General features: G+C 41.0%; 1 protein-coding gene across 1 annotated transcript in view; it reads left to right on the top strand.

Annotated features, from left to right (window-relative positions):
- The window catches only part of WASHC4 (WASH complex subunit 4), a 1,952,913-nt gene that overhangs the window by 1,248,754 nt on the left and 676,560 nt on the right, over window positions 1-27,599 (top strand). The window contains exon 25 of the mRNA XM_044087827.1: window positions 14,916-15,084. Coding sequence (XP_043943762.1) covers window positions 14,916-15,084 — 169 coding nt within the window. The remainder of the gene's footprint in view (window positions 1-14,915; window positions 15,085-27,599) is intronic.

Here is a 27,599-nt window from a genome sequence, read left to right as displayed (position 1 = left end):
GTTACCCGTCCTTCATTCTGTGGTAAAGAATTCATTAAATGCTTCTGTGACAGCAGTTTCTCAGGCAGCTAAGCATATTTTAAAGTATGTTTATGATGCTACTGATTCCTTCACTAGGTATTCTGCACGTGTATCAGCTTTGAGGAGATTTGCTAGGGTCCATTGTCAAAATCCTCTTGATGATAAATTTAAGCTTTAAATTCTTCCTTCTGTAAGGAGACTCTGTTTGGCCCTTCTGCAGCGAAGGTGTTTAAGAATTGTGATGAAAGAGGAAAAATGATTTAAGGAGTGACTCAGATTTTCCAACCCTTCTTTTCCAGACCGAAGAATAATTTTGCCTTTTCCTCAGCCCCTGTTTCCATTAAACAGTTTAATCCACAAGGAGCCAGTAATCAATGTTTTAAAAGCAATGGAAAGGAGGCTCAACATAGAAAGAAAAAGCCTCCAAATGTCAAGGACAGTCCTTCCAGTCAGTGTAACTGTCTGCCTGTTTAGGCTCCCCCTTTCTCCCACCCTGGGAACTTTTTATATTACTGAGACTTCATCTTCCTTTTTGGCATGAGATAGGCTAAGATATTTGAGCTCTGACAGTAATCCAATGGGGGTACTCTTGACAATGGAAATCCCTTCTTTCTTTTTACAGGATTCCCTCTTACCTAAGGAACCTGATTCCACTATTTCCTCCTATTATATACATAATGGTGTCTCATGGAGTCATAGAACCAGTGCCTTTCAATTTGGTAGGCAAAGGTTATTATTCAGTGATATTTTTAGTTCGCAAACCAGAAGGATACCGGAGGCTAGTGCCAGAGGGCTCTGAAAGGTTTGGAGCACAAACTACTGTTTCTTAAGCTCAGTTTAAGATGAGTAATTGGGGGCATGGAAGATGTCCTTGAAGCATTGGAAGCTGGCTGGCTGTTTTATCCTTAGAAGATATAAACCATAATAACTAAGGGTACTGTAGCAGTAATCATTTGAATATCCAGTATGTTGTGATAAGTTTACTTGCACAACTGTACATTCTCTGTTTTACTGTTTGGACCCTGTAGTGCATCACAATATTCACAAAAAGCCTAGCTCCAGTCATTATTTATTACAGACTTCAAGGCATTCTCATTATCTATATTTGGACAATTGTCTTATCTTTGCAGACTCTTTCCAACTGTCAGGATTCTCTAGCAGCTGTTCAGGAACTTCTGCTCAGTCTGGGTTTCAAATCAGTTTGCAGAAATCATCTGTCATCCCTTCTCAGTGAATGATTTACCTATGACATTTGCTGCACTCTGCCTTGGAAAGAGCCTTTCTTAGTCCAGGCAATGTAAAGATTTTTCATGAATTCTTCATGAGTTTCTCCAGTCAAAGTTGGGCATCTGCAAGGAATTTTCTCAAGATTATAGGGTACATAGCATCAATGATACTCATGCTACCCTTTGTCAGACTACACATGTGAAAATTGCAGTGGTACTTCATGTCAGTCAGGACTCTGCATCTACGCCCTTTAACTTTTCAGATCCAGATCTGGAGTTTGTAGAGGTGGATTGGATGGTGGTTAGACCAGAGAGCTTGCAATCCAGGTCCTCCATTCTCCCTTTGACCGTCTGTCCAGTCAATCCCTACAGATTCTTGTAATCTAGCATGAAGAGTGAATTTCAAAGGAGTAAAAATGTAACCTCTTTGGGATCCAGTAGACAGACAGAAGCACATACATGTCAGGGCGGTGTTGGTCTTTATTAATGCTTTGAAGGCCTTGAATCACCTATGGCCCCCAGGACCTTTGTAAGTGTACACAGGCAACACCATAGTGATGTGGTACTTACACCCGGGGTACCAGACCCTACCCTCCCTGCAGACTGTCTGAGCTAGCCTTAGGGTAGCAGTTTAGCTCATTCTGACTATGTGGGCTTCAAACATTCCATTAGAGCAAAACCTTATTGCAGACAAGCTCGGCAAGACCAGGATTGACCCCAATGCATTAAAACATCATCTTGTGGTCTTCCAAGAACTGGTCCGACTATAGGGAATACCTCAAGTAGATATGTTTGCCTCCTTTCAGAACAGACAGCTAAAGTGTTTTTTTTTAAATATTTTGCTGATTTTGGGTGTCAAACTTTAGGTGTTCACCTATTGTTACACCAAGTAATTTAATGAAGGGAACAACTTTGATAGGAAAGTTGTTTTGGCTAAAGACTTGGAAGGAGTTTTTATCATAAGTGTAGGACTTTGAGTGTGGGAATAGTAGTATTTTGGATTTGTTTGCATTGAGAGAGAGGTGGTTTTGGCGCATCCAAGTCTCGGTGGTTGAGAACACTATCTGGGTTTAGTTAGAAGCTCAGGGAGGTTAGTGGCAGAGCAGACTAAAGTTGAGTCATCTGCATATTGTATGACTTTAGCATTTGGAATAGCAGAGTGAAAGTTATTGATAAAGATATTGAACAGCATAGGTCCGAGGATGGATCCCTGAGGTACACCGGTAGGGGTGGGTAGAAAAGGTGAGGTGCCTTTTCTCTATTTCACAGCCAGAGATCTGTCAGACAGGTAACTTGAGAACCAGGATATGGTGTTTTGGGAGAGATTCAGGTTTGAAAGATGGCTCAGAAAATGGGTATGGGAAACAGTATTAAATGCTTTGGAGAGATCTAGCAAAACTGTTGATGCCATGTTTCCAGAATCTCGGACTTGATTGACTGTTTCTAAGAAGGAGAGTAGAGTTGTTATAGTGCTCTGCCTGGGTTGGAAGCCATGTTGGGTTGGAGTAAGAAGTTGGTTTTGAGTCACAAAAGGCATAATTTGAAGGTGGATATATTTTTGTAGGATCTTAGAGTTTGGTGAGAGGAGAGCTATAAGGTGGAAATTTGAGATGATAGTGTTTTTGCCTCCTTTATGGAGAGGTAAAATAAAGGCAGTATGCCAGAGTTTGGGGACGTAACATTCTTGTATGGATCTATTGATTAAGATGCTAATTGGGAGTGTGATTCCATTGGCAGCGGACTTGAGGAAGGATGAGGGGATGTTATCAGGAGTATTGGAGCAGGGTTTTAGTTTGGAGAAAAGTCTTTTTATGTAGTTGGTGGAGATGGGTTTGAGCTCAAACATGGGGGGATTAGGGTCGGTGGCTAGGGGAGGGACTTGGATGAGGGAGATTGTGAAGGAGGGGTTGTTGATGGAAAAAGTCTTGGTTATATCTGATATTGACTCTAAAGAACGAGTTAAATACAGAGGCTATTTCAGGGTCAGAGCAGGGATTATTTTTGGTGCTTGGGTTGAGAAGTGAGTTTATTGAGTTCCAGAATTGTCTAGGGTTGTTAGTATGGTTGGACTGGAGCTTAGTGTAGTAAGATTTTTTTGTCTCTGATCATTTGTTTTTTTTTTTTTTTTTGCAAAGTTGCGAAGGTGTGTGTATTGGAGAAGAGTTTCGGGGAGTTCATTCTTTTGGTAAAGTTTCCAGGATTTATCTCTTTGAAGCTTCATTTGTTTTGTTTCTTTAGTTAGCCAATGGGGCAGATTTAGTTTTTATTCTTTTTGTTCTTGGAGGAGCTAAGGAGTTTAGAGTATTTAGGAAGGTGGAATTAAAATAGTGTACATCTTTGTTGAGTGGAAAGGTTTTTAAAATGTTCCACTTCATTTGTTTGGAGGAGTTTGAGAAAATTTGTGGTCAAATTTACTAAGGTTGCGAGTGTGCTTGTATTGGTGCTGATCTGGAGGGGTGGGAAGAACGTTGCTTGGTGGATGAAGGCTGGGAGGTGGTCACTAATAGAGTTGGGGATGGTGCCAGAGTTGGTGATTTTATTGGGATCCTGTGGATCCTGGGGGATTTATTTTAGTGGGTCTGGTAATAGATTGGGTTACTTGTGTAAAGTTGAAGAGATTATTAGATAGGGAAGGTGTGGGGTTGTTAATTTTATTCCAGTTTGTTTTCATCACCTAGTATGCAAGTTTCAAGGTTAATTTCAATTGAGGCCCATAGGAGTATGTCTTTGAGGTTTGAGGTGTTATTTCCGGGTGGAATATAAAGGGCGACGATACAGAGGCTTTTATGATTGTTCATTTTTAGTAATCTACTACTAGTTCTGTGTTAGTGAATTGTGGAATAGGATTTGGGAAAGGAATTAAGGTGAGAAGATTGGAGTAGATTAAAGCATTGCTGCTGCTTTTTCTATTTAAGTGGTCACATCTAAGAGCTTGAAATCCAGAGGATAGGATTTCGGAGTCAGAGATGTGGGGTTTGAGCTGGGTTTCAGAGATGGCAACAATGTCAGGTTGATTGTGGCTTAGCCATACTTGAAAGTAATGTATTTTGTTATTGAGACTCTGGGTATTGATTGTGAATCCTGTGAAAAAAATCCCATTTAGGTTCAGTGAGATGGCTTTAAGAGACAAATGAGTAAGCAGCTTATTTTCATGGAGAGCTTAAATGGAAGCTGCTGAGAACTCAGTCATATGTCTTGGTTCAGTAGACAAAAAATATAAGTGAGAGAAAAAAAAGCATCCAGACATATTTTGTCAGATAAGCATTACTGATGAAAACATCTAAAAATTCTGAAATAGCACAGTACTGTGTATAAAATTATTTGCATTGCTAACAGATGTATGATTTGGAAACAGACCCATGCATGTGTCAGTAAGCATGCGGTGGTCTGTAAAGTGAAGTGAACATTATTCTAAGAAGCAGCCCATAGTGTACCACAATATCAGAATACAGTACTTGGGGGAGAGAGTGTTGTAGAGGAGCAGGTGGATTGTCTAGCAGGTTGGTACTGTCCACCATGGAGTTAAATGTCAGTGTGGTTGCCGGGGCCAAAGCTCATAAATGCTTATCTGCTTAACTGTCACTGATTTTACCACCTTTATTAAATGATCACTTAATATATAGGCACACATACATTAATAGAAAAGAAAACAAACCATGTTACTATTTTTCCATTTACCTAATTATACATCACATACATGTTATTTTGTTATAGCTATCATAAGTCTAACATTACACAAATTGCTAAATTCCTACCTTCCATTAAAACTCCCTGCTCATTAACACTATTCTGCATATATTGTCCCCACGAATTCCATTTATTTCTATGTAATTTGCTGCTTCATTTTTCTAAAGATCTGTCTTCTAATTTGTTTATCTGTTACAATATTCAGTATTTCAAATAGAGTTCATTTCTACTTTGATATCCCTTTTCTTGTCATTGCTTTTTTGGCAGCCAACAGAATTGAACTTAACAAGAACTTAGTATGTCTAGACCGTTCGGATCGTATGTCTCAGTTCAGAACAATAATTTCCTTAGTTTACAGTCATTTGTTCACCCAGTATTTTTGACAGAATACTCCCTAGGCAGCTTTTAAAGTCTGCCAAATCATTACTTTCCCAAAACATATGCTCCCAGTTGCTATTTTCTTTCCTGTCACACATTCAGCATTTGCTGTCTACCCGAGAAAAAATTATTTGAAGTCTGCTTGGAGTATAAAAATATCTGTACAAACACTACTAAGCAAAAAATACTAAACTTTCTGGACACTGTTACATACTAGGGAGCCATACATATATCTTTCCATTGTTCCATTGTAAATGTTTTTTTCCAGTTTCTATTCTCGGTCTTTTCTAACCTCCTAAGATTGGCTCTTATAGTTATTGTTCAATATTTTATTTTTTTAATCCACGCACCTAAATACTTCATCTTATTGTGTCCCCATAAATATGGGTATTGCTAAACCAATTCATGTGCAATTACATAGTTTATGGCTGTAACCTTTATTTTATCTTCATTAATTTTATATCCTGAAAAGAGCTGAAAACGTCTAAAAATGTACATCTCTTAGATGTCCTTTTCTGTCTTTATCGGGTGCAAAATAATGTCATCTGCAAATAGTCAACCTTTCTTGATTACCATACCAATTATATCCTTGAAGTTCTAAGTCCCTTATTTTCTTTGCAAGTGGCTCTAAATGTTAAAGCAAATAAAAAGGATATACCCCTGCTTGGTTGCTGTGTTCAGACAACTTACTGGAGAGGAAACCTCTTAATTTTTATCTTTGATCCTTTGTATATCCTTCTCATTAACTTTATTATTGTGTCAGGAAATGCAAGTTTAGTTATTGTTCATCTGTCTGCTGTCTCAGCATTTCATGGATCAGTGGATGGTAAAAGCATATCCCCGGTGGACATATCCAAATTCACATTTTCCTAAGACAGTTTTGCAGTTGTCAAAGTTTGAGACTGCTAAAGCCGGTTTCTTTAAATTTCTTTTGTGGAAAACTTTGTTGCTGGCAGCTGTTAGGTTTGTCAGCCTACTGACTGTTTTGTTTTGTTTTTTTTTTCCCCGTCAAGACAGCTTCCATATGTACTAACTAAATTTCTTAAGCTCTCTGTTGTTGAAGTTGGTTGTACAGCAATAACTGCAAAGGCCTATTGAATACTCTTCACTGTCATGCAAGCTCAAGACATTAACTGCCTCTCAGTAGCCAGTAGCATAGCTAGGGCGAGGTGAGAGGGGCAACTGCCCCAGATGCAAATTGTTGGTTGTTGATCAACCAGTCTAGATCTGTTTAAATGCAATGCCGGCTTTTAAAAGCAGGTATTTCATTTGCAGTCAAACCTGATTGCTGTAGCACTCCGTGTGTGGTCTAAACTGTAGTGATTTCCTTGCTACATTGTAGCAAGTCATTTGCTACAGCTTAAAAAAAAATACAAACTTTCTCTCTTACTTTCTTTTTTTTTTAACTGAAACCTGAAAGCTGCAGTGCTCCGTGTGCGGACTGGGTATAAGAACTATAGCAGGTGTTTACTGCATTCATAGCAAATAAGTTTACTACAGTTTAGAAGAAGAAAGTTTTTTTTTTGTTTTTTGTTTCTTTTACTAAAATATGAGCACCATAGCATTCTGTGCAGGCAAGGTATAAACTGTAGCAACCGTTTGCTACATTTATGTCAAGCAGTTTGCTACAGTTAAAACATGAGGGCTCCATGCAGGCAAAGTATAAACTGTAGCATCTGTTTAAAGGAAGAAAATATATATTTTTAATAAAGTATGGGAAAAGAAGGTCGGGGGGCAGGGCACAGAAATGGTACCTGAATGTCCTGGCAGAAGGAAGGTGAGGAGAACATGGCATGCATTTGGAGTGTCAGTAGAAGGAGCAGCTGTTTTTGCTGTTCAGTGGAAGAGCTGATGGGGGCATGAATCTAACTGTAGTATTCAGATCTTTTTTGCTCTTCACTTGAAGATTGGGTTGGGGAGGTATTTGTGTTACCAGCAGAGGGCACTGGTTGAGCCAGCTATTCTTCTGCTGCCTCTGATTGTCACTTTGTTTACCTCCTGTATTTATTAAACATTGAGGCCTGACATCCATTCCAAGGGCTGACTGTCTTTTGAAGGGCATTCCTGCAAGGTCTTGTTTCTCAATGGGTCCTTATTTATGTGCTAAGTTTAGTTTTTAGAACTCATTTAAAATAACTGCTGACCTGCTGTGAGATTGTCTTGAAAAAGGTTGTTACATGGGTACATACTATAACTGTGGATAAAGGAGCATCTGGTAGCAGTCTTGTTATCTTTCCAACTTCCTCCAAGGGATCTTAGCAGTTTTTACTTGGATCTCTCTGCAGATCTTCTGATGTTCTTGTCTATAATCTCAGGCAGTAATGATTGTATGGTAATGGTGTCTAACCTTCCATTAACAAATCTCTTTAATAATCGTACTTGGATCTTGAAATAGCGCTGGTAAACTTCGGAAGACTGCTAGTTGAATTCTTCTCCAGATGAATGCCTTCTGATGATGACATTCCAGAGGAGAAATATGAGATACCCTGTCACAGCATTATAGTAGCCCATCCTGTACAGAGTCTTATTATTATTATTATGAAATTTGAAAATATTATACTTTAAAGCTTTGATTCAAGCCAGTTGGCTAAAATATTTGTTAGATAACTACACCTAATTCAAAATAATAACGCAGCAGAACTGGCTGCAGAAAGAGCTAGAAGAAATACAGAAAAAATAAATCTTACCACAAATGTAGTTGTCAGCACAGTGGCCAGTTGCTAATGGAGTTCTCAAGTCCAGTCTTGCATGCCTAATTACAGGTGCTGCTGCTGTAGCCTGTATTGTTTAACCATTGTAGCCCTCTAGACATTGTGTGTATGTTGACATAACCCCACTGTGTCCAGTCATCCACAGCATCTGGTTTCAGGAAACGATCCTGCATCACCCATGTAAGTAGTTCTAGAGATAACTGCAATTTCCTATCCCCTTTGATATCACAGCAAACCTTGCTTGTGTGAATGGTAAAGGATCATTACAGCCTTGGCTCATTTTGACCCTAAAAGCATTTTTATCTTGACAGTGTAGACTTGCTGCACAGTTCTCAGCAGAGTTCTCTCCATCAGAGCATTTGTGTACTTAAACCAGTTTGAGAGAAGGGTTATGGTCTGATTTATGGGTCTGTCTCGCACAGGTATGAGTTAGTCCTAGCTAATTGTAACAGTTAATTCCCTGGCCTCAGATGTGTGGCAGATAATTTGCAGACTTGACCCCTATCCCATTAGACTTGTATCTTGCTGAATGTTCTAGGCCCTGTTTACAAGATCATTTCATGCGCTAAATTGAGTTTCTTTCCATTTCTTCTAAAGAGGCCTTGGTGATCCTGATTTTCAACTCTAATAACTAATTTCAATATTGGATTATATTATTTTATCGTGAAATGTTCAGTTCTGAAGAAGTTCTGTACATTGATGGAGTGAAAGTGCTTAACTTGTTGATTAAACACTGTGATACATGCTTAGACTTTTTTTTTTTTTTTTTTTGTTCCTTTGGATTTTTTGGAACGTGAGTTTTTGGATATCTTTTTAATCTGATTTTACAACTTATGCTTATACCTTATTGCAAAACTTGTATATATGGGTAAGATGCAAGAAAAGGGGGCATGAAAGCAACTTGTCTCTCTTGTTAAGGCACATGACCTCTATATTTTGGGCCCAGTTTAATGTTAAGGTGGCTGTCAACAGGACTTTTAGTGACATGCCTATGGCACAAAATCATCATCACTGTTTCATTCTAGTCCTTTTCTCTTAGCAACTTTTTACAGTTTTGATTATGACCCCTTTTAGAGTAGCTACGAAATTACTGTGAAATGTTCACTATAGTGTTAAATTAGCTGGGTCTATGTTCAGCTGCTGAATTCGAAAAACACAAACCACAAAACATCAAAAGTAAAACAGTGAATGGGACAATCATCAAACTACAACAGCATCGATAAAAGCTAAATCAAATTGCCATAGTCAGCCAACATCGTACACACAACCAACCAAGGTGGGGGGCATCGTCCCCCCCACACACACACACCCCTAACTGTATATGCCAACTCCAATATCACACTAGAGAGGGGAAAAGAGAAATTTTAAAAGGTTTCCCTTCGCTTACCTTATGTATCGTGTTACATCATGGTTGTCGGCCAACTATGGCCATTTGATGACACCCCCCATGTTGTTGTAGTTCAGTGATTGTCCCATTCACTGTTTTTTTTCACTGTTTTGCGATTTGTGCTTTTTCAAATTCAGTAGCCGAACATAGACACGATTGGTTTAACTTTTACCTGTCTGGATGATCACATATATTTGTGTTGTGTGTTAAGTCTTCTTATCCTGTCCTTAGAACTACACACACATTCGGTTTCTACTATATGTTCTGCTCTTGCTTTTCACTGGGTAAGTGCTACCACATGGTGATCTTATCAAGAGGAGAAGTTTGAAATATTCCTGTGCTGATGATATGCAGCTTTATGTCTGTGTCTATGTAGAGTTCCTTAGTTTTATGATTTTGACTGTATTCATAAGTGGGCACTTAACTGGCTTAAACTCGGTACATCTAAAATGCTTGAGATGCCTGTGAATGGTGCACTTGGGGATTTGAATCTTCTGTGCTTGAACCTCTGCATTATCTGTGAGGGTGATATGCTCAAATTACTAGCCAAGCTTCATTGTCTCACCAGTCATCTTAAATGACTGTCTGAAGCTTAAGGATGGGTTATCAGCTTTTGTTTGGTCTTCATGCTTTAATCCTGGTAATATTGCCCAGATCAACCACCACAGTTCAACCTGTTACCTGGCTGTAGTGAGCAAATCCCTAACTTCTTTATGTCTTAATTTTCTCAAATACTCTGTACCCTGGCTTCTGGAATGTGAATTGGGTTGTGTGCAGCTGTTGTAAACCTCTGCTTCCAGCTTGCTTTCTGGTCCATACATTACTGATCTGTTACTCAAGTTTTTTTTTCCCCCTGAGCCTTCACTAGCTGCCTGTTCATTCTCACATCTGTAAAGTTCTTGTTCATAGGTGTGTACTAGGCTAATGACCCTGGAGCCTTTACTAGCCTAGCCCGTAGGATTACCCTGGCATCATGCCACCCAACCTTAGTTTCCAGTGCCTCTGTCAATTAGAGCCACTGGAGTGATCCCCGGGGTGAATTTTCTATTTCCTATCCATTCATCAAGATTCCTCTTGAAGAGGGCCAGTGAGGTGCTCTGTTTGGCATGTATGGGAAGTCTATTCCATAGTATGGCCAGTCTCTGGGCTATGAACCTGTCCCTCCAGCATGTTCTGTTGATTGTGGTAATGAGGTTGAGGTCTCTGGAGTGTGTGGTGCGGAGGGACTGGGATTTCTTTAGATGTAGCATTTCTAACAGAGCTGGGTCAGACATGGCTTTGTAAGTCAAGCTGAGATCGCCTCTAAGTAGGCAGTATGAGACAGAGAATAGTTGGAGTTTTTTGAGTCTGTCCATATAGGACAAGAGTTTATTTATTTATTTACATGTGTTGACCGGGAATGTCCGACTGGACGCAGGTCCATTTTCAGCAGAGGCCCGGGGAGAAAAGTTCCACAAATATTACAGACATAGTTACAGATTAAGAATCCTAGCAATTAAAATATTACAAACATAGTTACAGATGAACATAGTACATTCAGTAGATAACTAGCATCTGTTCTATCCACGAAGTCATAGCAGATATTAACAATTGTTACAATGAGAAGTTGCTGCCATATAATAAGTAGATAGGCATGGAAGTATCGGAGCTTACTGTAATCAAAGGAAGTTTGTGGGGTGGAAGAGAGGTAGAGGGTAGATGGAGTGGGAGAAGTTAGAGGGGAGAGTTACAAGGGCATAGCCAGCATGTTTTTAGGTGTGCTTTAAGTAAAGCTTTGAAGTGGGTGCATGATGGTAGAGAGGTTATTGTGGGGGGGAAGGTGTTCCATAATTTGGCTATAGCGCTGGAGAGTAGTGCTTCTCCAGCAGTGTTATTAGCTCTAGTAACCTGTAATTGATTTTTGTTGGCTGGATCGTAGTGGTCTGGTGGCGAGATAGGGTTGGAGTAGATACTGGAGGGATGGGACCTTTAGAGGATGGTTAACCAGTTTGTGGGCGAGTGTGAGTTGATACCATTGAAGGAGTTCTATCCAGCCTAGTTCAGTAAGTGAGAGACAGTGGTGACTGTGGTAGGATGCCCCGGTGGCGAATTTGGCAATTTTGTTGTAGCAGGTCTTGAGTTTATTTAGATATCATTGCCTTAGGTTAGTGTATATTGGAGAGGCATAAAGTAGGTTGGAGATAAGGTGCGAATGTGCAACTTAAATCCTAGCTTCTTTGGTGAGGAGTTGCTTATTTCTGTATAAGGCTCCTAGTTTTTGGTGGACTTTGTTAATGGTCATGGATATGTGAATGTCAAATTTGAGATTGTTGTCTATTTCAACTCCTAGCAATTTGGTGTGATCTGTTGGGTGGATAGTGGTGTTGTCTTTTGCTGTGATGTTAAAGTGAGAGTTGTTTTGAGTATGTTTGGGTTTGAAGATGGAGTAGTTTAGTTTTGTTTGGGTTGAGTATTAACTGGGCATCGGATAGCCAAGTTTCAACAGAGGAAAAGGCATGCTGTGTGACCTTTTGCAGTTCGGGTAGGGACTGGGTGGAGCAGATGATGGTTGAGTCATCTGCATATTGTATGAGTGTGCCATGTTTGGTGGCAGAGGCTAGATTATTGGTGAAAATAGAGAAGAGTAGGGGTCCAAGGATGGATCCTTGGGGAACGCCAATAGAGACAGGTAGTTGGGGAGATGTGCAATTTTGCCATACAACAGATTGCTGGCGGTCAGACAGGTAACTTTGAAACCAGTTGGTGACTAATTGAGAAAAGGATAGGTTATTGAGTACAGAGAGGAGTTGTTTGTGTGGGACCATGTCAAATGCTTTAGATAGGTCTAGGAAAGTAGCAGAGGAGAGATGTTTAAGGCCTAGGATCCTCTTTGTGAGGTACTTCTGCGGCCTCTCCAGTTGTTGCAGGTGTCTAGTGAGGTACATGCCAAATGGGGCATTGTACTCAATGATTGGCCTAATGAGGGAAGAGTAGAGGGAGACAATGACCTCTTTCTTCCAGGATGCAAAACCCTTAGTAATGAGATGTGTCACATAGAAGGATTTCCTGACCACAGTGGCAGTGTGATGGTCAGTGTACCACATAGAAGGACTTTCTGACCACAGTGGCAGTGTGGTAGTCAAAAGAGAGGTTACTGTCAACCTGTGTTCCCAGATCTCTTATAACACCTTCTGTGTTCAGTGGACTACCATCTATGTGGGGTTTTTCCCAAAGGGGATAATGACACGTTTTTTGGCATTGAGCTTAAGGCCATGGTTCTGACACCAGTCATTGGTGTCAGTGAGGCCTTTCTGTAGGATGTCAACATCACTTGGGGAATTAATAGTGGCTCCCAGCTTGCAATCATCTGCGTACTTTGTCAGCCAGAGTCCCTTTGTCTTGGCCTGGACTTCTGAGAATTAGATACCAAACAGGAGAGGACCACACTGATCCGTGTGGGACTCCACTTGTGACTGGTCGGCAGTCTAACTTGGAGTCTGCTACGTTCACCCTGTGGGTTCCATCTGTAAGCCAGTTTGCAACCCACCTAGTGATACAGAGGTTGATGCCAAGCTGGTGAGGTTTTCTTTGATTCTTGAGTGGGGAATGGTATCAAAGGCCTTGGCCGGATCAAGGTAGGCTGTATGAACTACCTTGCCTTCATCCACATCTCTAGTGACTGACTCAAAGAAGTCGACCAAGTTGAGCAGGCATGATCTACCCTTCACAAAACCGAACTGTGTGGATCCAGAGTTTGGAGATTCCCTATATCCTTGTTTATTAGGTCCATGATGATGTGTTCCATAGCTTTGCATATCAGACTTGTCAGGCTAATGGGGCGATAGTTCCCAGGGTCTACAGCTGCGCCTCCTTTGTAGAGAGGGATGACTGTAGCAGTGCACCATTCGGTAGGGACAAAGCCTGAGGTGAGGCTGTGATTGGACAGGGCACACAGGTGAGGTGCCAGTTCACTCTGTAGTTCATGTAGAACACAGCCAGGGATATTGTCAGGTCCCACAGAAGCTGTATTCTTGGCTTTGGACAGTGCTGTTTTAACCTGTGCAGCAGTAATACTGGATGCCTGGCAACCTACTGGTATTGTGATTGGTCCTTTGGGGGGGGGGGGGGTAAAGTTGGCACTGAATCTGCCGGCCAGTATATTGGCAATATCTGCTGGCTCGGTATAGTTGGTACCATTGTGCAGTAGCTCAGAGCAAATCTGGGTATTGCAGTGGAGATTCTTTATATATAGAAGGCCTTGTGGCTGTCTTTACTATCTGCTGCAATTCTGTTTTCATAGCTATCTTTAGAGGATTTGATGAGGGATCTCAACTTTTTGTTGAGGCTAATAAGGGAGTTTTTCCAATCTTGGGACTTCACCTTATTCCACATCAGTTTCCTCCTTCTGTTGTAGAGTTTGTTTATGTCAGGGGGCCACCAGAGTGGCTTCATTTTTTGGAGGAGAATGTCTTGGTTCTATTGGGTATGGTGAGATCCTTGCATTTGTGTACATGTTCGTACAGTGCATTGGTGTAGGATTCAGCAGTCATGCAAGTATTCCCCATTTGCATGGGTGCCGTGAATTTAGCCACTTCTGTTTTTAGGAGCCCAGAGTTTGCTTTGGAGAAGTTCTTCATTGTGGTTACCTTTGTGGGGGGGGGGTGGATTTCCAAGGTAATTAGTTTGTGGTTTTATCTAACCAGGGAGGAGTTGACTATTGGTGTAGAGCAACGGTTGTCCATGTTAGTAATGACCAGGTCAAGGATTTTGCTACCTTGCTCATCCTTTGGTGGCATTTTGATACCTTTAGTTGGGGGTAAGAACAAGCTGGTCCAGGGCATTGGAATTAATGAATTCCAGGAAACATTGGGCAAGTGTATTGGTACATGAGTAGTTTTCTCAGTTATTGGAGGGGTAGTTGAAGTCGCCCAATATAAGAATGTTAGGTTGGACCCTAATATTCTCCATGGTGCTTAGGAATGTGGAGTGAGTGTCTTGGGACATGGTTGGGGACTTATAACAGGCTACAACTTATCTAGCCTTACTTGTCATGAAAGAGTTTCTTTTGGCTTTACTGTCCTGCTCATGCCATCCTCTGTCGCCCAAGGACTGTTTGTAATTCCAAGAATGTGACTTGAATCCACCAGGATTTATTCCATTGCTTATGAAGCAGTGCACCATAGGAGCACAACAAACTCGTTAGATTTAGGAGACCTCAATACTAGGTAATTGTAAAAGTTCTCTAAGTTTATTTGTTGCAGTTAATATTTTAATTTGCTTAGGCTGTTAGTTGCTACATGTTTACACTGCATACTGTTTTTTTTTTTTATTCTGTTTTTCTGTTACATTTGTGTTTTATGTTTGCTTTATATGTAAGCTTGAATAAGTCATCCAATAGCTACCGTTCTGACCTACATTCCCCAAATTATTTTTCCTGTACAGTACATCCTATACTGAATTATTCTTGTCTTGACAGAGAAAGACCAAGTGAATTTTATACATGTAAAATGTTTTTTTTTCCCCTAGCATTTGCTTGACAAGCTTTGCAAAGAAATTGAAAAAGACCTACGTTTGTCGGTGCACACTCACTTGAAGCTGGATGACAGAAATCCGTTCAAAGTTGGCATGAAAGACCTGGCACACTTTTTGTCCTTGAAACCAATACGATTCTTCAACAGACTTCTCGACATCAAAGGTATGTCATTGACAGTAGTCATCATTGTTGAACCTGTGCAAACCTGATTTTGTATGGCTGGCCTTAAAAATCACTTATGTAGCTGTCCTTGACATTTCCCTAAATGCAAAGATCTATATATAACCTTTCATCAAGACTACATGTTATAGTTCTGCCACATGCATTTCTCATCACACAGAGTCTGATGACTCATAACTGTATCAGCTGTATAACTGCACTGCCTGTGCTGCTGTTGACAAAGTATCACTAGTACTGTCTTTGTTGACATTTGCAGAGGTTGTTTACAGCCAAACAGGATCATGGCATCTCGTTGAAGTTTCAGTGTTTGGAACGCAAGTAAATAAAACTGATCTAATCAAAACACAGAGAATCACAGGATTTTAGTATCAAAACTCCTATCAAAAGCACAATACATGCTTTGTAAAATAAACCCTAAGACCTCCAAAGCACCGCCATTATGTTTCTATATTCAGAATCACCCAAGGAAGAGCAAACGTCCTCCATATAATGTTGCACATATAGTACAATACAGTACATATATGGCAAAACTTCACTGCCTGTACATTAGTCTCATAACTTCACATTCCAATACTAGCGGGGCTTAAAGTTATGCGTTCCTTTAAATAAATTATAAATTAACTCATAAGTAGCTAGCAGGTTTATTTTTTTTTATTTTATTTATTCTTTGTTGATCAAGTGGTTGGTCTGGGCCTTGGACCATTTTCATCTATGACCTGAGTGCACTTCATCTTATGGTTCTTGAGAGACAGAATTGTAGTCTAGCAGAACCCAACAATTCCAGGCAGGTATGGAATAAAAGCAGGTGTAATCAACAAGCCTAGTTTCACTCACACAAACTATGCATTTGCATACAAACACAAGATACAGGTGCCAAAAGTCTCATGGGGGGAAAAAAAAAAACTAAAATGGACACTGCACACAGGTCACCAGATCATAGCCAGAGAAAATGTTTAGAAAAAAAAACAAAAATAGCTGTTCTGCAGGGGGAACTTTACCCCTGGCCCCAACAAATACGATTTGCACTTTCCAAATTGGAGGGTTTTGGCACCCACACCCCCTAACTTAAATATGTAACCACACTGTCACGTCATAAAGCTATGCAATATCATATTTTTAGTGTACAGTAACTGAAGGGAATTTGATTGAAATGAAACTCTCAAATAAACATGTTCATCTACATGAGTTAAGTTTAGGTAAGAATCAGTTAAATAAGATTATTTCAAAGTATTCTACTGTAACAGCCTGCTAAGTGGAATGCGGACTGTAGTATTTGGTGGTGTGACCATAGCTTTGTATTACTGAATTGTATTCTTAGTTTAGTTTGCCTCCCTCTCTCAATACCTCATGAAGTTATTTTTATTGCACAGATCCCAATTGACAGATACATTTTGATAAGGTATTGATTGGTTTCACTGCCTTTACTGTCAGCAACTTTTCATCCACAAAGAGTAGTTGAAGGAAAATGTTATATGATTTACAAATGTGTGTGTGCACACATGTGCGTGTGTGCACACATGTGCGTGTGTGCATGCATGTGTGTGTGTAATATATACCTTCATGTATCACCCCAGTGCAGTTTGTCAGCACTGAAGGGATGTGTTTGTCATAGTTGTGGTTTTCCTGGCAGCCAGACTACTGCACCTAAGAAAGCAAATATAATGTCCAAATTTCCTTAGTCTTACAAGATTTTATACACTCATCCCAGACCTGACCTAGCAGCTATAGTTTTAGTTAATCCAGTTGCTGCCAACCATGTTGTTAAATATAATGCTTCTTCTTCTGACAAGGATGCTAAAGTTATTGAAATGTTTGGGGGGAAAGTATATATTGTAACTTTGATTTTTAGAATTTTGGATTGTCAGGCTCATATGTTACATTTTTTACTGCGTAATTGTGAAAGTATGAGGAATATTTTGACTACAGTTTCATCATGTGAGAAAAAAAAATCTGCTTTATGTGGTTTAGCTTCTTGTTTGTCAGGTCACTGCTCATTGTTTGAAGTGTGTGTGTTTGACTGTATAGATAGCTTCCAGGGATGTTGTCACTGATAGTGTTTTTAAGAGGTTTGCCTGACTGTGTTCTCAGAACCTCTCAGATGTAAAAATTTACATTTTGAATTTTCCTTTGGATAGAGATTTAGTTTTTGGACCCTGTGCTGCAGCGAGAGGTAATCCTCAGATTTTTCAGCCCATGCTGGACCCCCAGGACACAGAATGACTATGTAAGGGACCATGCCTCCCCCCCCCTAAAAAAAAAATCCTTGACAATCCCTTATCCCTTCCAGAGAGTCTGAATCTTCATTTCTCTCTTTGACAACGCATTGTTTCAGCCAAACAGATACTAAAGCTGATCCAGCTAGGGTACCAATGGCAGTAGGAAGAAGTTTTCTTTTCAGGGGATCCCTCCTCATGAGCCAGACAAACTCTTCCATTCCCTCCTCTCCTGCACTACATGCTTTCTCAGGGTGTAATAGAAGCAGTTCCTCCTTCGCAGTTGGGAAAAGGATTTTATTCAAGAATGTTTTTAGGGCCATATAAAGAAGATTACTGGAGACGAGTTGTGTCTTTCTTTCCTGAATTTGTTTGTGATAGTGCCCATGTTCAAAATGCTTTCTCGTCACAATTTATCCCTTCTTCCTCATTTAAGATTTTTACTAACCTTAGATTTGAAAGGTGCATATCATCACATTCCTGTTCATCTAGATTGCATACGTCTCTCAAGGTTTTTTGTGTCAGGGTCACATTATCAGTTCTCTGCCTTACCTTTTGGACTATCCAGTGATCCAGGAGTGTTTACAAAGTGTCTAGCTCCTGTCATAGCCCATTGCAGGCTACAGGGTATCCACATTTGCCATTTTTAGATGATTTTATTATCTTTGCAGAATCTTTTTCAAAGTGTCTGGAATCTGTCGTGTGTGTAAGAGTTTCTTATACAGGCTGGGATTGCAAAAGAACATTGAAAAGTCATTTGATTCTTCTGGGGTATATGATAGACACCTCAGGACAAAATGCTTTTATTCCACAGGAACAAGTAGATCTTTATTTAGATCTGTTGCAGGGGGTTTTCTGCTCAGAGTTCTGTCTTTGGGAAGGCATACTTTAGGATTCTTGGGCTCATGGCGTCCACAATTCTTTTGATACCTCTGGGAAGATTTCACATGAGAAAGATGGAATGGCATATGAAATATCTTTGTTCCCAACATCCATTATCTTTCCAAATTCCAGTTCTGGGATTTGTGAAAAGGGATATCGCTTGGAGATGTCAGATATCCCTGAATCTAGGTCTCACCTCCTGCTCAAAAACAGTCACAATGGACATCTCTGACATTTCTTGGGGAGCGGTGTAAATGGGATAAAAGTGCAAGGTCTACAGGACAAGAAAGACAGACCAAAGCACATAAAACATAAAGGCTGTCAACTCTGTGAAAATAATTTAGTCCCCAGGACCTCTTCAGGTAGTTACAGACCATGCCACAGTCATGTGGTACATAAACAACAAGGGGAACCAGATCCCACCCCCATTCTGACTTGAGGATCTTAACATAGAAAACAGTTTTGCTGAGTGCTGTGACCTCTGTAAGAAGAGCATCTGAATTGCAAGCTCTTATGGTGGGTCAGTCTTGTCTAATTTTCTGCAGAGACAGGGTTTCTTTGAGAACTAATCCTTTTATGCTTAAAGTGGTATCCAAGTTTACTTTCAGCAAAACTATCCATCTCCCTGTGCTCTTTCCTGAACCCAGGAATGTGGTAGAAAGGATTCTTCATACCTTGGCTATCCACAGGCAACTCTAGAATTATGTTAATGAAACAAAATATTTCAGAACATGCTATTCTATTCATTGTTCATTTCTTGAAAAGGTAAGAAAAGGGGACAACCTTTGTCAAAGCAAACTATTTCCAAATGGTTGTCTCAGACTATTACCTTTTGTTATTCCCACCACAGCAAAACTATTCCAGGTAGGGTTAGAGCACACTCTGTCAGGGCCTTGGTTTTTGTCTGTGCTTTTTTGGAAGGATTAGACCCGAGAAGTGTTCTAGAGAAGCAAAGTGGTCCTCTGTGCACATTTTTACAAAGCACTATAAACTAGATTTCTTTTCCAGGTGTGTGACAGGCTTTGCCAGGACCATTTTCCAGAGACTTCATTGAAGGATATAACCCTTATAGCTGAGGCTGCTGCAGCAGTGATCATTTGAATATCTACTTTTATGGTAAGTTTACTTCTACAACTGTGCTTCTTTTTCCTCTCACTATCCTCATAGTCTAGCCTCCAAGAATTTTAGCCTGGTTTCTACTGAGTCAGTCCTGGCTGTCAGTTCCTCATTTTTTTGCCAAAATTTCTTATGTTACTCCAGTATGCTCATTTGACTTATTTCCTAGATTCTCTTCACTTTCATCATTAGATTGTCCATCAGTGACTCGTGTGACAAAATGTGATGTGCAGTAGCTTAAAGAGAAAACAGTAAAATGTTTCGAATATATTATAGTTAAACCTGAGGAAACATTGCATGGTAAAAAATAACGTGATACATTTTCCATTCACATGCAAAGCACGAACTTTTAAGTGCAAGTTTAGAGAATTTGAAAAATTCAAGGCAGTGAAATACTAAAATAACACGTGTTATTAAATTTATTTTCTGAGGAGATTCTGTACATTCATATGCAAGTAAAGTTCCTAAGCAAAATGTCTTGTGCAAAACAGTTAAACATGCCATTATTCCCTCTGAGGCCTTATGACATCACTGAACTGGTGCAGTTAATCATGATGATTTATAAACAATAATATGAATACCTGTTCTATAAGTAAAAAAGTTGAAAAGCTGACCCAGATGTCTAAATGAGTGGGGTGCCCTTCAGTATATGACTTGTGTGTGTGTGTGTGTGTGTGTGTGTGTGTGTGTGTGTGTGTGTGTGTGTGTATATATATATATATATATATATATGTGTGTGTGTGTGTATATATATATATATATATATATATATATATATATAATATAAATAATATAAATAATATATGTATATATATGTGTATGTATATATATATATATATATATGTATGTATGTATATGTGTGTGCGTGTGTATATATATATATATATATATATATATATATATATATATATATATATATATATATGGGTGTGTGTGTATGTATACGTTTTTATATTTATATATATATATATATATATATATATATATATATATATATATATATATATATATGTTTAAATTATTCAAGGATAAGAAAGCATATCTGATGAACAGTGACAGTAGACCATGCATATCACTGCATAAATCAGTTGTACTCTTTTTACATGAAAAGAATCACTAACCTGAATGTCATGATCCATAGTTCTAGATTCAATGCCACTTCTTTACCTGCAAAGCCATATGCTATGCAAGAGCCTGCCACATGGGGTCCCTTGCTACTGCTGCTAACTGGTCATCATTAATCCTAGTAGGGCTCGAAATGAGATCTGCATTTACAGCATGGGTTACTTCACTACCAAACTGGAGCATGATAATGTTGTGCAAAATGCAACAGGCAGTAAACATCCTGCATGCAGTAGCTGAGCCATACTGAAGGGCACCCCAGACTCATTCAGACATCTGGGTCAGCTTTTCAACTTGCTGAGCACTTTCCCCATTGCATGCGATCCTAGGACTAGGGTTTATTAAAATTATCTTCGGCACGACACTTGGATTTCTTTGTTGTGTCATGAATCATGGCAGCAGTGGACATCCTGCATTACGTATTAAAAAAAAAAGAGGGAGAGAAAGGGGGAGGTACAAAACAAACAAAAAGTGGTTTAGTATTAAGCAATGCATTTTACTAGGAATAACTGCTTAAATGATTAAAAAAACAAGCTCTGATGTTGTTGATCTTATTTCCATTCATCACTGATGGGTTTGGTTCCGAGCCCTTGGAACCGAGTCGGCCTGATACCAAGCTCGCTCCAGCCAAAAAACTCTTGAGCTAAGCTGATGTCCTTCAAGAATGCAACTGCAGTCATAACATACGGGTTGTCCTGCCTCAGGCAGCCCTCGGTCAGCCGGATTCCTAAGTCTGGGTCCGACGTCGGCTGATGTCGCATTTTTCTCCGACGTCAGAGCGGCTGGAGTATATAAGCATCAGCCGACGCCATCTTCTTCAGTCTTTCTTGCCGCGCGGTGCCCGAAGCAGAAGCAGTTCGCAAGTGCCGATCGGTCAGCTCCTGTATTCTTCGAAACCGAAGTCATCAAAAAAGCTAAGTACCCCGTTGGGGACCTTTTCTTGCCTCAGCCGATGTCAGAAATTACTGAAAAAGTAAATAATTGTTTGTCTTGTGGTAAACAAATGCCTCATAAGGATTTCCACTCTTACTGCCTCCCTTGCCTTGGCCCAGACCACGACGTCTCTGCCTGTGCCGCCTGTGCTCGCTTCAATAAGCGCACTCTCAGGTGCCGGGCAGAGTTCGCTGAAGACTTTTTCGGCGAAAAATTTGATTATACAATGCCGTCGGAACAACCGACAACGCAGACTCCTAAGAAACGAAAAGACCGGGACCGACATCCTCGGCCCGCGTCTTCCACCAACACCACGCCAAAACTAACCGCGAGTGCCCCGGTTCCCTCTGAGGCGGTTATTCCACCGCTCCGAACTGAAGACACCGCATTACCGATACCTCCGATACCGGAGGCCACTCCGACGCCAGTTATTGATTTTCCTCCGGATAATGAAACAGAGGAAATGCCCAAGACCATTGCTGTTGATAAGGTCACTCCTGCACGTGGAGCGGCTAGGCCTCCCATGTCCATGTCTATCAAGGTCTACACACGTGCTAAGGCAGCCAGCAAGTCCAAGCATCTTACTGCTAAAACCTTACCTCAGCCTACTCCTGAAACTCAAATCATGTCTATGGCCGCAGATTTAATTTCCCTGATCAGAGGTTCCCAGGCCCATCCTGAGAGAGGATCCCAGCCTCCTCCTGATGGCCCAGGGTTGAACCCTCTGACCCTCTTCCTTCAGATGAAGATTCTGAGGACTCTGTTCACTCCGAAAGCCAGGAAGAGCCCTTCCAGACCTATGAGGATTCAGATGCAGAGGACTCCATTCCCTCGGCCTCTCCTCCCGAGGATATTTCTTTTGGGGAAGTTCTGCATTCCATGAGGGAGCATTTTAAGTGGCAAGGCCAGGAATATTCAGATTCCAGAAAGCGCCTTCTAACCTTCCTTAAAAAGCCCCAACACAGACCCTTAGCTATACCTCCTGTGCTTGATGTTTTGGATGATTTATACTCTGACTCCAGTGTTACCCCTGATACTCTTCCTCCTGCTCCTGTCAAGCCTGACAGATACTATAGGGTCCCAGAAACCCATTCTCATTTCTTTAGGGCCCATGCTGTTGATTTAGAAACAATTTCCCAGGGGCCTAAAGGGGTTTCAGCTACCACCTCCAAAAACCCTTTGCCTTCCAACAGGGAAGCAAGGTCCTTAGAGAGATGGGGGAAGAAGGTTTACACCTCCACTACTGAGAGCTCTCAATTGTCTCTTTCACATGTTTCAATATCAGGATTTCCTGTTAGATGATTTACAGAAAAGATTGGCCTCTCCTGAACCTTTAGATAGGAAGTCTTTGCAGGAGGCTGTGCATAATTCTCAGCAGGTTAGCAATCACTTTCTACAGTGTGGATATGATGCATTGGAGGCTTCATGTAGGGCAGCTGTGACAGGGGTGGTCATCCGTAGACATGCATGGTTAAAAGAACAACCTTTACCAGATCATGTTAAGGCAAAACTTCTTGACGCACCCTTGGAAAAGAACAAGCTTTTTGGTGCTAATGCTAAAGATGTGTTAAAGTCCATTGAGGAAAAAGCCAAGTCAGTTCAGACAGTCAAAGATTTCCTCCAGGTTCATCCGCCCAGATTCAGCAGGAACTGGCCTTCTAAAAACTGGTCCTTTCCTAATCCTGAAAGATTTCAAAGGGGCAAAAACAGGCGTGCCCGAGGAAGATGGCAATACAGAGGATCCTACAGGGGACGACAATGGCAACCAGCAAACCAAAGAAGTGACACAGGGGTTTCTCCTGCCCCGCAGGGACAATCTCAATGACTTTCCTCTAGTTCCGCTGACCAAGGAGCAAACAGAAGCTCCTTTGAGCGGAAAGTTATCTTTGTTTTCAAAAAATTGGCACAAACTGACAAAAGACAAATGGATTTTGGACATTATAGACCACGGTTACAGGTTCCATTTTCATACCTTGCCAAGAAATCAAGGCATGCCAAACCTTCCACAAAATCAGAGGGCAGAGGCTATCAAGCAAATTTCTCTGCTTGCTCAGATCAAAGCAATAGAAAAAGTTCCACAACAAGAAAAAGGTCAGGGGTTTTATTCAAGACTGTTCCTTGTTCCAAGAAAAGAAACTCAGTGGAGACCAATACTGGACTTGTCTGCTTTAAACACTTTTCTCATAGTACCAAAGTTCAAAATGCTGACTCTACAGCAACTCCTTCCCATGCTGGGCAAGGGGTCTTGGCTGATTACTCTGGACCTCAAGGAGGCATACCTGCATGTCCCTATCAGACACAGCTGCAGAAGATACCTCAGATTTCTTGCAGGGCCAGAGCATTATCAATTCTCAGCATTGCCATTTGGCTTATCTACTGCCCAGAGTATTCACGAAATGCCTGGCAGCAGTAATTGCTCATTGCAGGCTCCAGGGGATTCAAATCTACCCGTGCCTGGACGATTGCCTCATACAAGCGGACAACAAACTAACCTTGACAAAAACTTGAATTATGTCATACACTTGCTACAGGCTCTGGGATACACAGTCAACTTTCAAAAGTCAAGACTTCAGCCATCCCAGCAAATAACCTTCTTAGGAGCCAAACTAGACACAGCCTCTCAAATGGCTTACCTGACAGAAGACAAGCAGAAGAAGTTAACTCATTACTTCAAAAGTTTAGCAAAGCTCACCCAGATGACTGCAAGGAGTTTCCTACAGGCCCTGGGTTGCATGGCATCCTGCATTCTCCTGGTTCCACTAGCAAGACTACACATGAGAAAGCTTCAATGGTACTTAAAAAGCTTATGGTCTCAACACAGCAACAACCTAGAAGCAACTATTCCACTCATTCCATGTCTTCAAAAGGAATTTCTATGGTGGGCCACAGTAAGCCAGTCAAACACAGGTATGTCGTTCAAAAAACCTCAGATAACACAGACCATGACCACAGACGCCTCAGACCTTGGATGGGGGGCGCACATGGAGGGCAGATGTATTCAAGGGCAATGGTCTCCAAAGGAAACACATCTGCATATCAACCAAAAAGAAATGCTAGCAGTAATGCATGCCATCGAGGCCTTTGGACAACAACTTCAACAAGGCCACCTAATACGGACAGACAACACCACTGTGATGTGGTACATAAACAAGCAGGGGGGCACTCATTCTTACCCCCTTTGCAGACTGACCATGAATCTTTGGGAAAAATCACTGGGTCTAAACATACAGTTACAATCCCAGTTTGTTCCAGGCAAAGACAATGTTCTGGCGGACAGTCTAAGCAGGAATTTCCTAGACCCCACGAATGGAGGCTACATCCAGGCATCTTTATACGACTCACCTCGACATGGGGCAGGCCGGAGGTAGACCTATTTGCCTCACACCTCAATCATCACTTACAAAAGTTCTGCTCAAGGACATATCATCCACAAGCATGGAAAATAGATGCCCTCTCATTCAACTGGAGCTCCCTAATAATTTATGCATTTCCACCTCTGCCACTGATGACCACAGTGTTATTAAAGATCAAAGTAGAGCAGCCGAAGGGGATCCTAATAGCTCCAGACTGGCCAAGACAACACTGGTACCCACTACTACGGAGCATATGTCACAACAAAACGTGGGCCCTTCCACAATGGCCCCAACTTTTGACTCAACACAACTTCAGGACAGTTCATCCCAACATCCAGACGCTACAGCTAACAACTTGGGAAATCCCATAAATAACCTCAATTTACCTCTCTCCAAGGAAGTTCAGTGGATACTAACAGAAGCCCGCAGACCATCCACCAGAAAGGCTTGCTCAGCCAAATGGAAGAGATTCAGCATTTGGAATACCAACAAGGGTCATGATGCATCACTTTTGAGCATTCCACTCATTCTGGAATACTTGGCAGATATGCTACATAACGGACTCTCATACTCTTCCATAAAAATACATGCTTCAGCTATCTCAGCTAGATACAACACTGATCCACCTGTGTTTTCACATCCTTTGTTAAGGCAATTTCTTAGAGGAATCAAGAATATAAAGCCCCCAAGAAAGGCACCAGTACCAGCTTGGGACCTCAATTTTGTCCTAGAAAAATTGACTCTACCTCCCTTCGAGCCAGCAGCTTCTGTGGATTTACAATTTCTTTCCTGGAAGACAGCTTTCCTGCTGGCCATTACCTCAGCAAGAAGGGTTTCTGAATTACAGGCCTTAATGGCAATACCACCGTTCATAACTTTTCACAGAGACAGGGTCTCCTTACGAACCAACCCTACCTTTCTGCCAAAAGTGGTATGTAGGGTTTCTTTAAATCAAGCAATTCACCTGCCTACTTTCTTTCCCAATCCTGAGAACAAAGGGGAAAGACTGCTACATACCTTGGACATACACAGACAACTTCGCTACTACCTAGACAGAACCAAGACCAGTAGGAAGTCTGATCAGCTTTTTGTAGCTTACGCCCCTGGAGTACAAGGAAAAGCAATTTCCAAACAGACAATTTCAAAATGGATTGGACATTGCATCAGATTCTGTTATTCCTTCCATGGAAAGAGTGTGCCAGCCAATGTCAGACCACACTCCACCAGAGCTACAGCCACCTCTACAGCATTTTTAAGAGGGGTGCCTACAAAAGACATTCTAGAAGCTGCTACATGGAGCTCCGTGCATACATTTTCCAAACACTACAACCTCCCCTTATATTCCAGATCCAGAGCAGGCTTTGCTTCGGCAGTCCTGCAGGGATTGATAGCTACACCATCCTTTTCTTAGAGCATACCACCTCCCCCAGCTAAGCTATGGTATTCAACCCATATGTTATGACTGCAGTTGCATTCTTGAAGGACATAGTACAGTTTTGTACCTACCATAAATGTAGATGTCCAATAGATATGCAACTGCAGTCGGGTTTTCCCTCCCTCCTTCCCCTCTATGCCTTGGGTCCACTCCTCTCCCTGTTATCCTTAGCTGCTGAGGATATCTGTTATGGTGTATCTGTTTATTGCTTATTTATTGTCTGGAAACCTATTATTGTCTTCCAATTTGATTGCAGCCTTCCTTGGAGGGCACCTGGCATCTGGGGCAAGAAACACTGAAGAAGATGGCGTCGGCTGATGCTTATATACTCCAGCCGCTCTGACGTCGGAGAGAAATGCGACCATCAGCCGACGTCGGACCCAGACTTTGGAATCCGGCCGACCGAGGGCTGCCTGAGGCAGGACAACCCGTATGTTATGACTGCAGTTGCATATCTATCGGACATCTACATTTATGGTAGGTACAAAACTGTACTTTACCCATACTGCCCTTCTCCCTGTTACCCCGATCTCGTTTGCCGCGTAGCCGTAAAGCCTCATTCAAGCCAAACTCTCACCTAAGTGGAAAACTTTTGATGTGAAGTTGTTCAATCTCGCCATTCATTCTTTACTGATGGGTTAGGAACCGACCCTCGGCTCCGATACGGCCAATTGCAAAGCTCGAGGTCTTCAAATAGCTAGAGGCCAAGTCCCTATCCCATGATGCAGCTGTGAATTACCTCAGATCTAGTTTGCTGCTGCAGCAGATCGGAGGGTCTGATTTAGCTCGGGCCAGATAAGCTGTTTTTTCATTAAAATCCTCTAAAAATGTTTTTTACTAGTTCGTATAATTAAATAGTTAGGATTGTTGATAAAGCTCTTATAGCTTTTCGGTGTGTTTTCCTTCCCATTTACTGTTTTTTTTATATAATTCTAGTTGGCCTCTTTTAGGGCTAGTAGTAGTAGTTTTCCTACTTGGTGTGGTCTTTCTAGCCTTTGTGTTTTTTTAGATGAGGCTTAGTACAGTAAACCTTAGATAATATAGATAAGGTTATTGTTTCCTTTTTTCAGCTTGATGTGTGTTATTCAGTGACCTTTGTCACATTTCTTAGATAGTTGTAGTAACTTAGGTTTAATGTGTGGTCTGTCTAGTCTTCTGTATTTTAGATGAGGCTTAATTCTCTATTACTATTAAAAAATTTACAGTAAACACTACTTATTTTAGATAAGGTTGTTGTTTCTCAGCAGCTATCTGTTTTTGCATAGTCTGCTTGTGTGATATCACATTTAAGTTTGTCATATTGTGTGTGTGTGTGATTTAGCCTGCTTTCATTAAGGTTTGTGTGGAATTTTTTTCTATTGTGTGGAATAGTAGTGTTGTAGTTTTTTTCGTGGTAACAGTAAATGTTTTCTAACAGTACTATGGCTGACCAAAATAAGCACC

Source organism: Protopterus annectens, chromosome 11.part0 (genome assembly GCF_019279795.1).
Source record: "Protopterus annectens isolate FY-2018-M chromosome 11.part0, PAN1.0, whole genome shotgun sequence".
Taxonomy (NCBI): domain Eukaryota; kingdom Metazoa; phylum Chordata; order Ceratodontiformes; family Protopteridae; genus Protopterus; species Protopterus annectens.
Note: the sequence above shows the minus strand (reverse complement) of the source record. Positions and strands in the feature narration are given on the sequence as shown.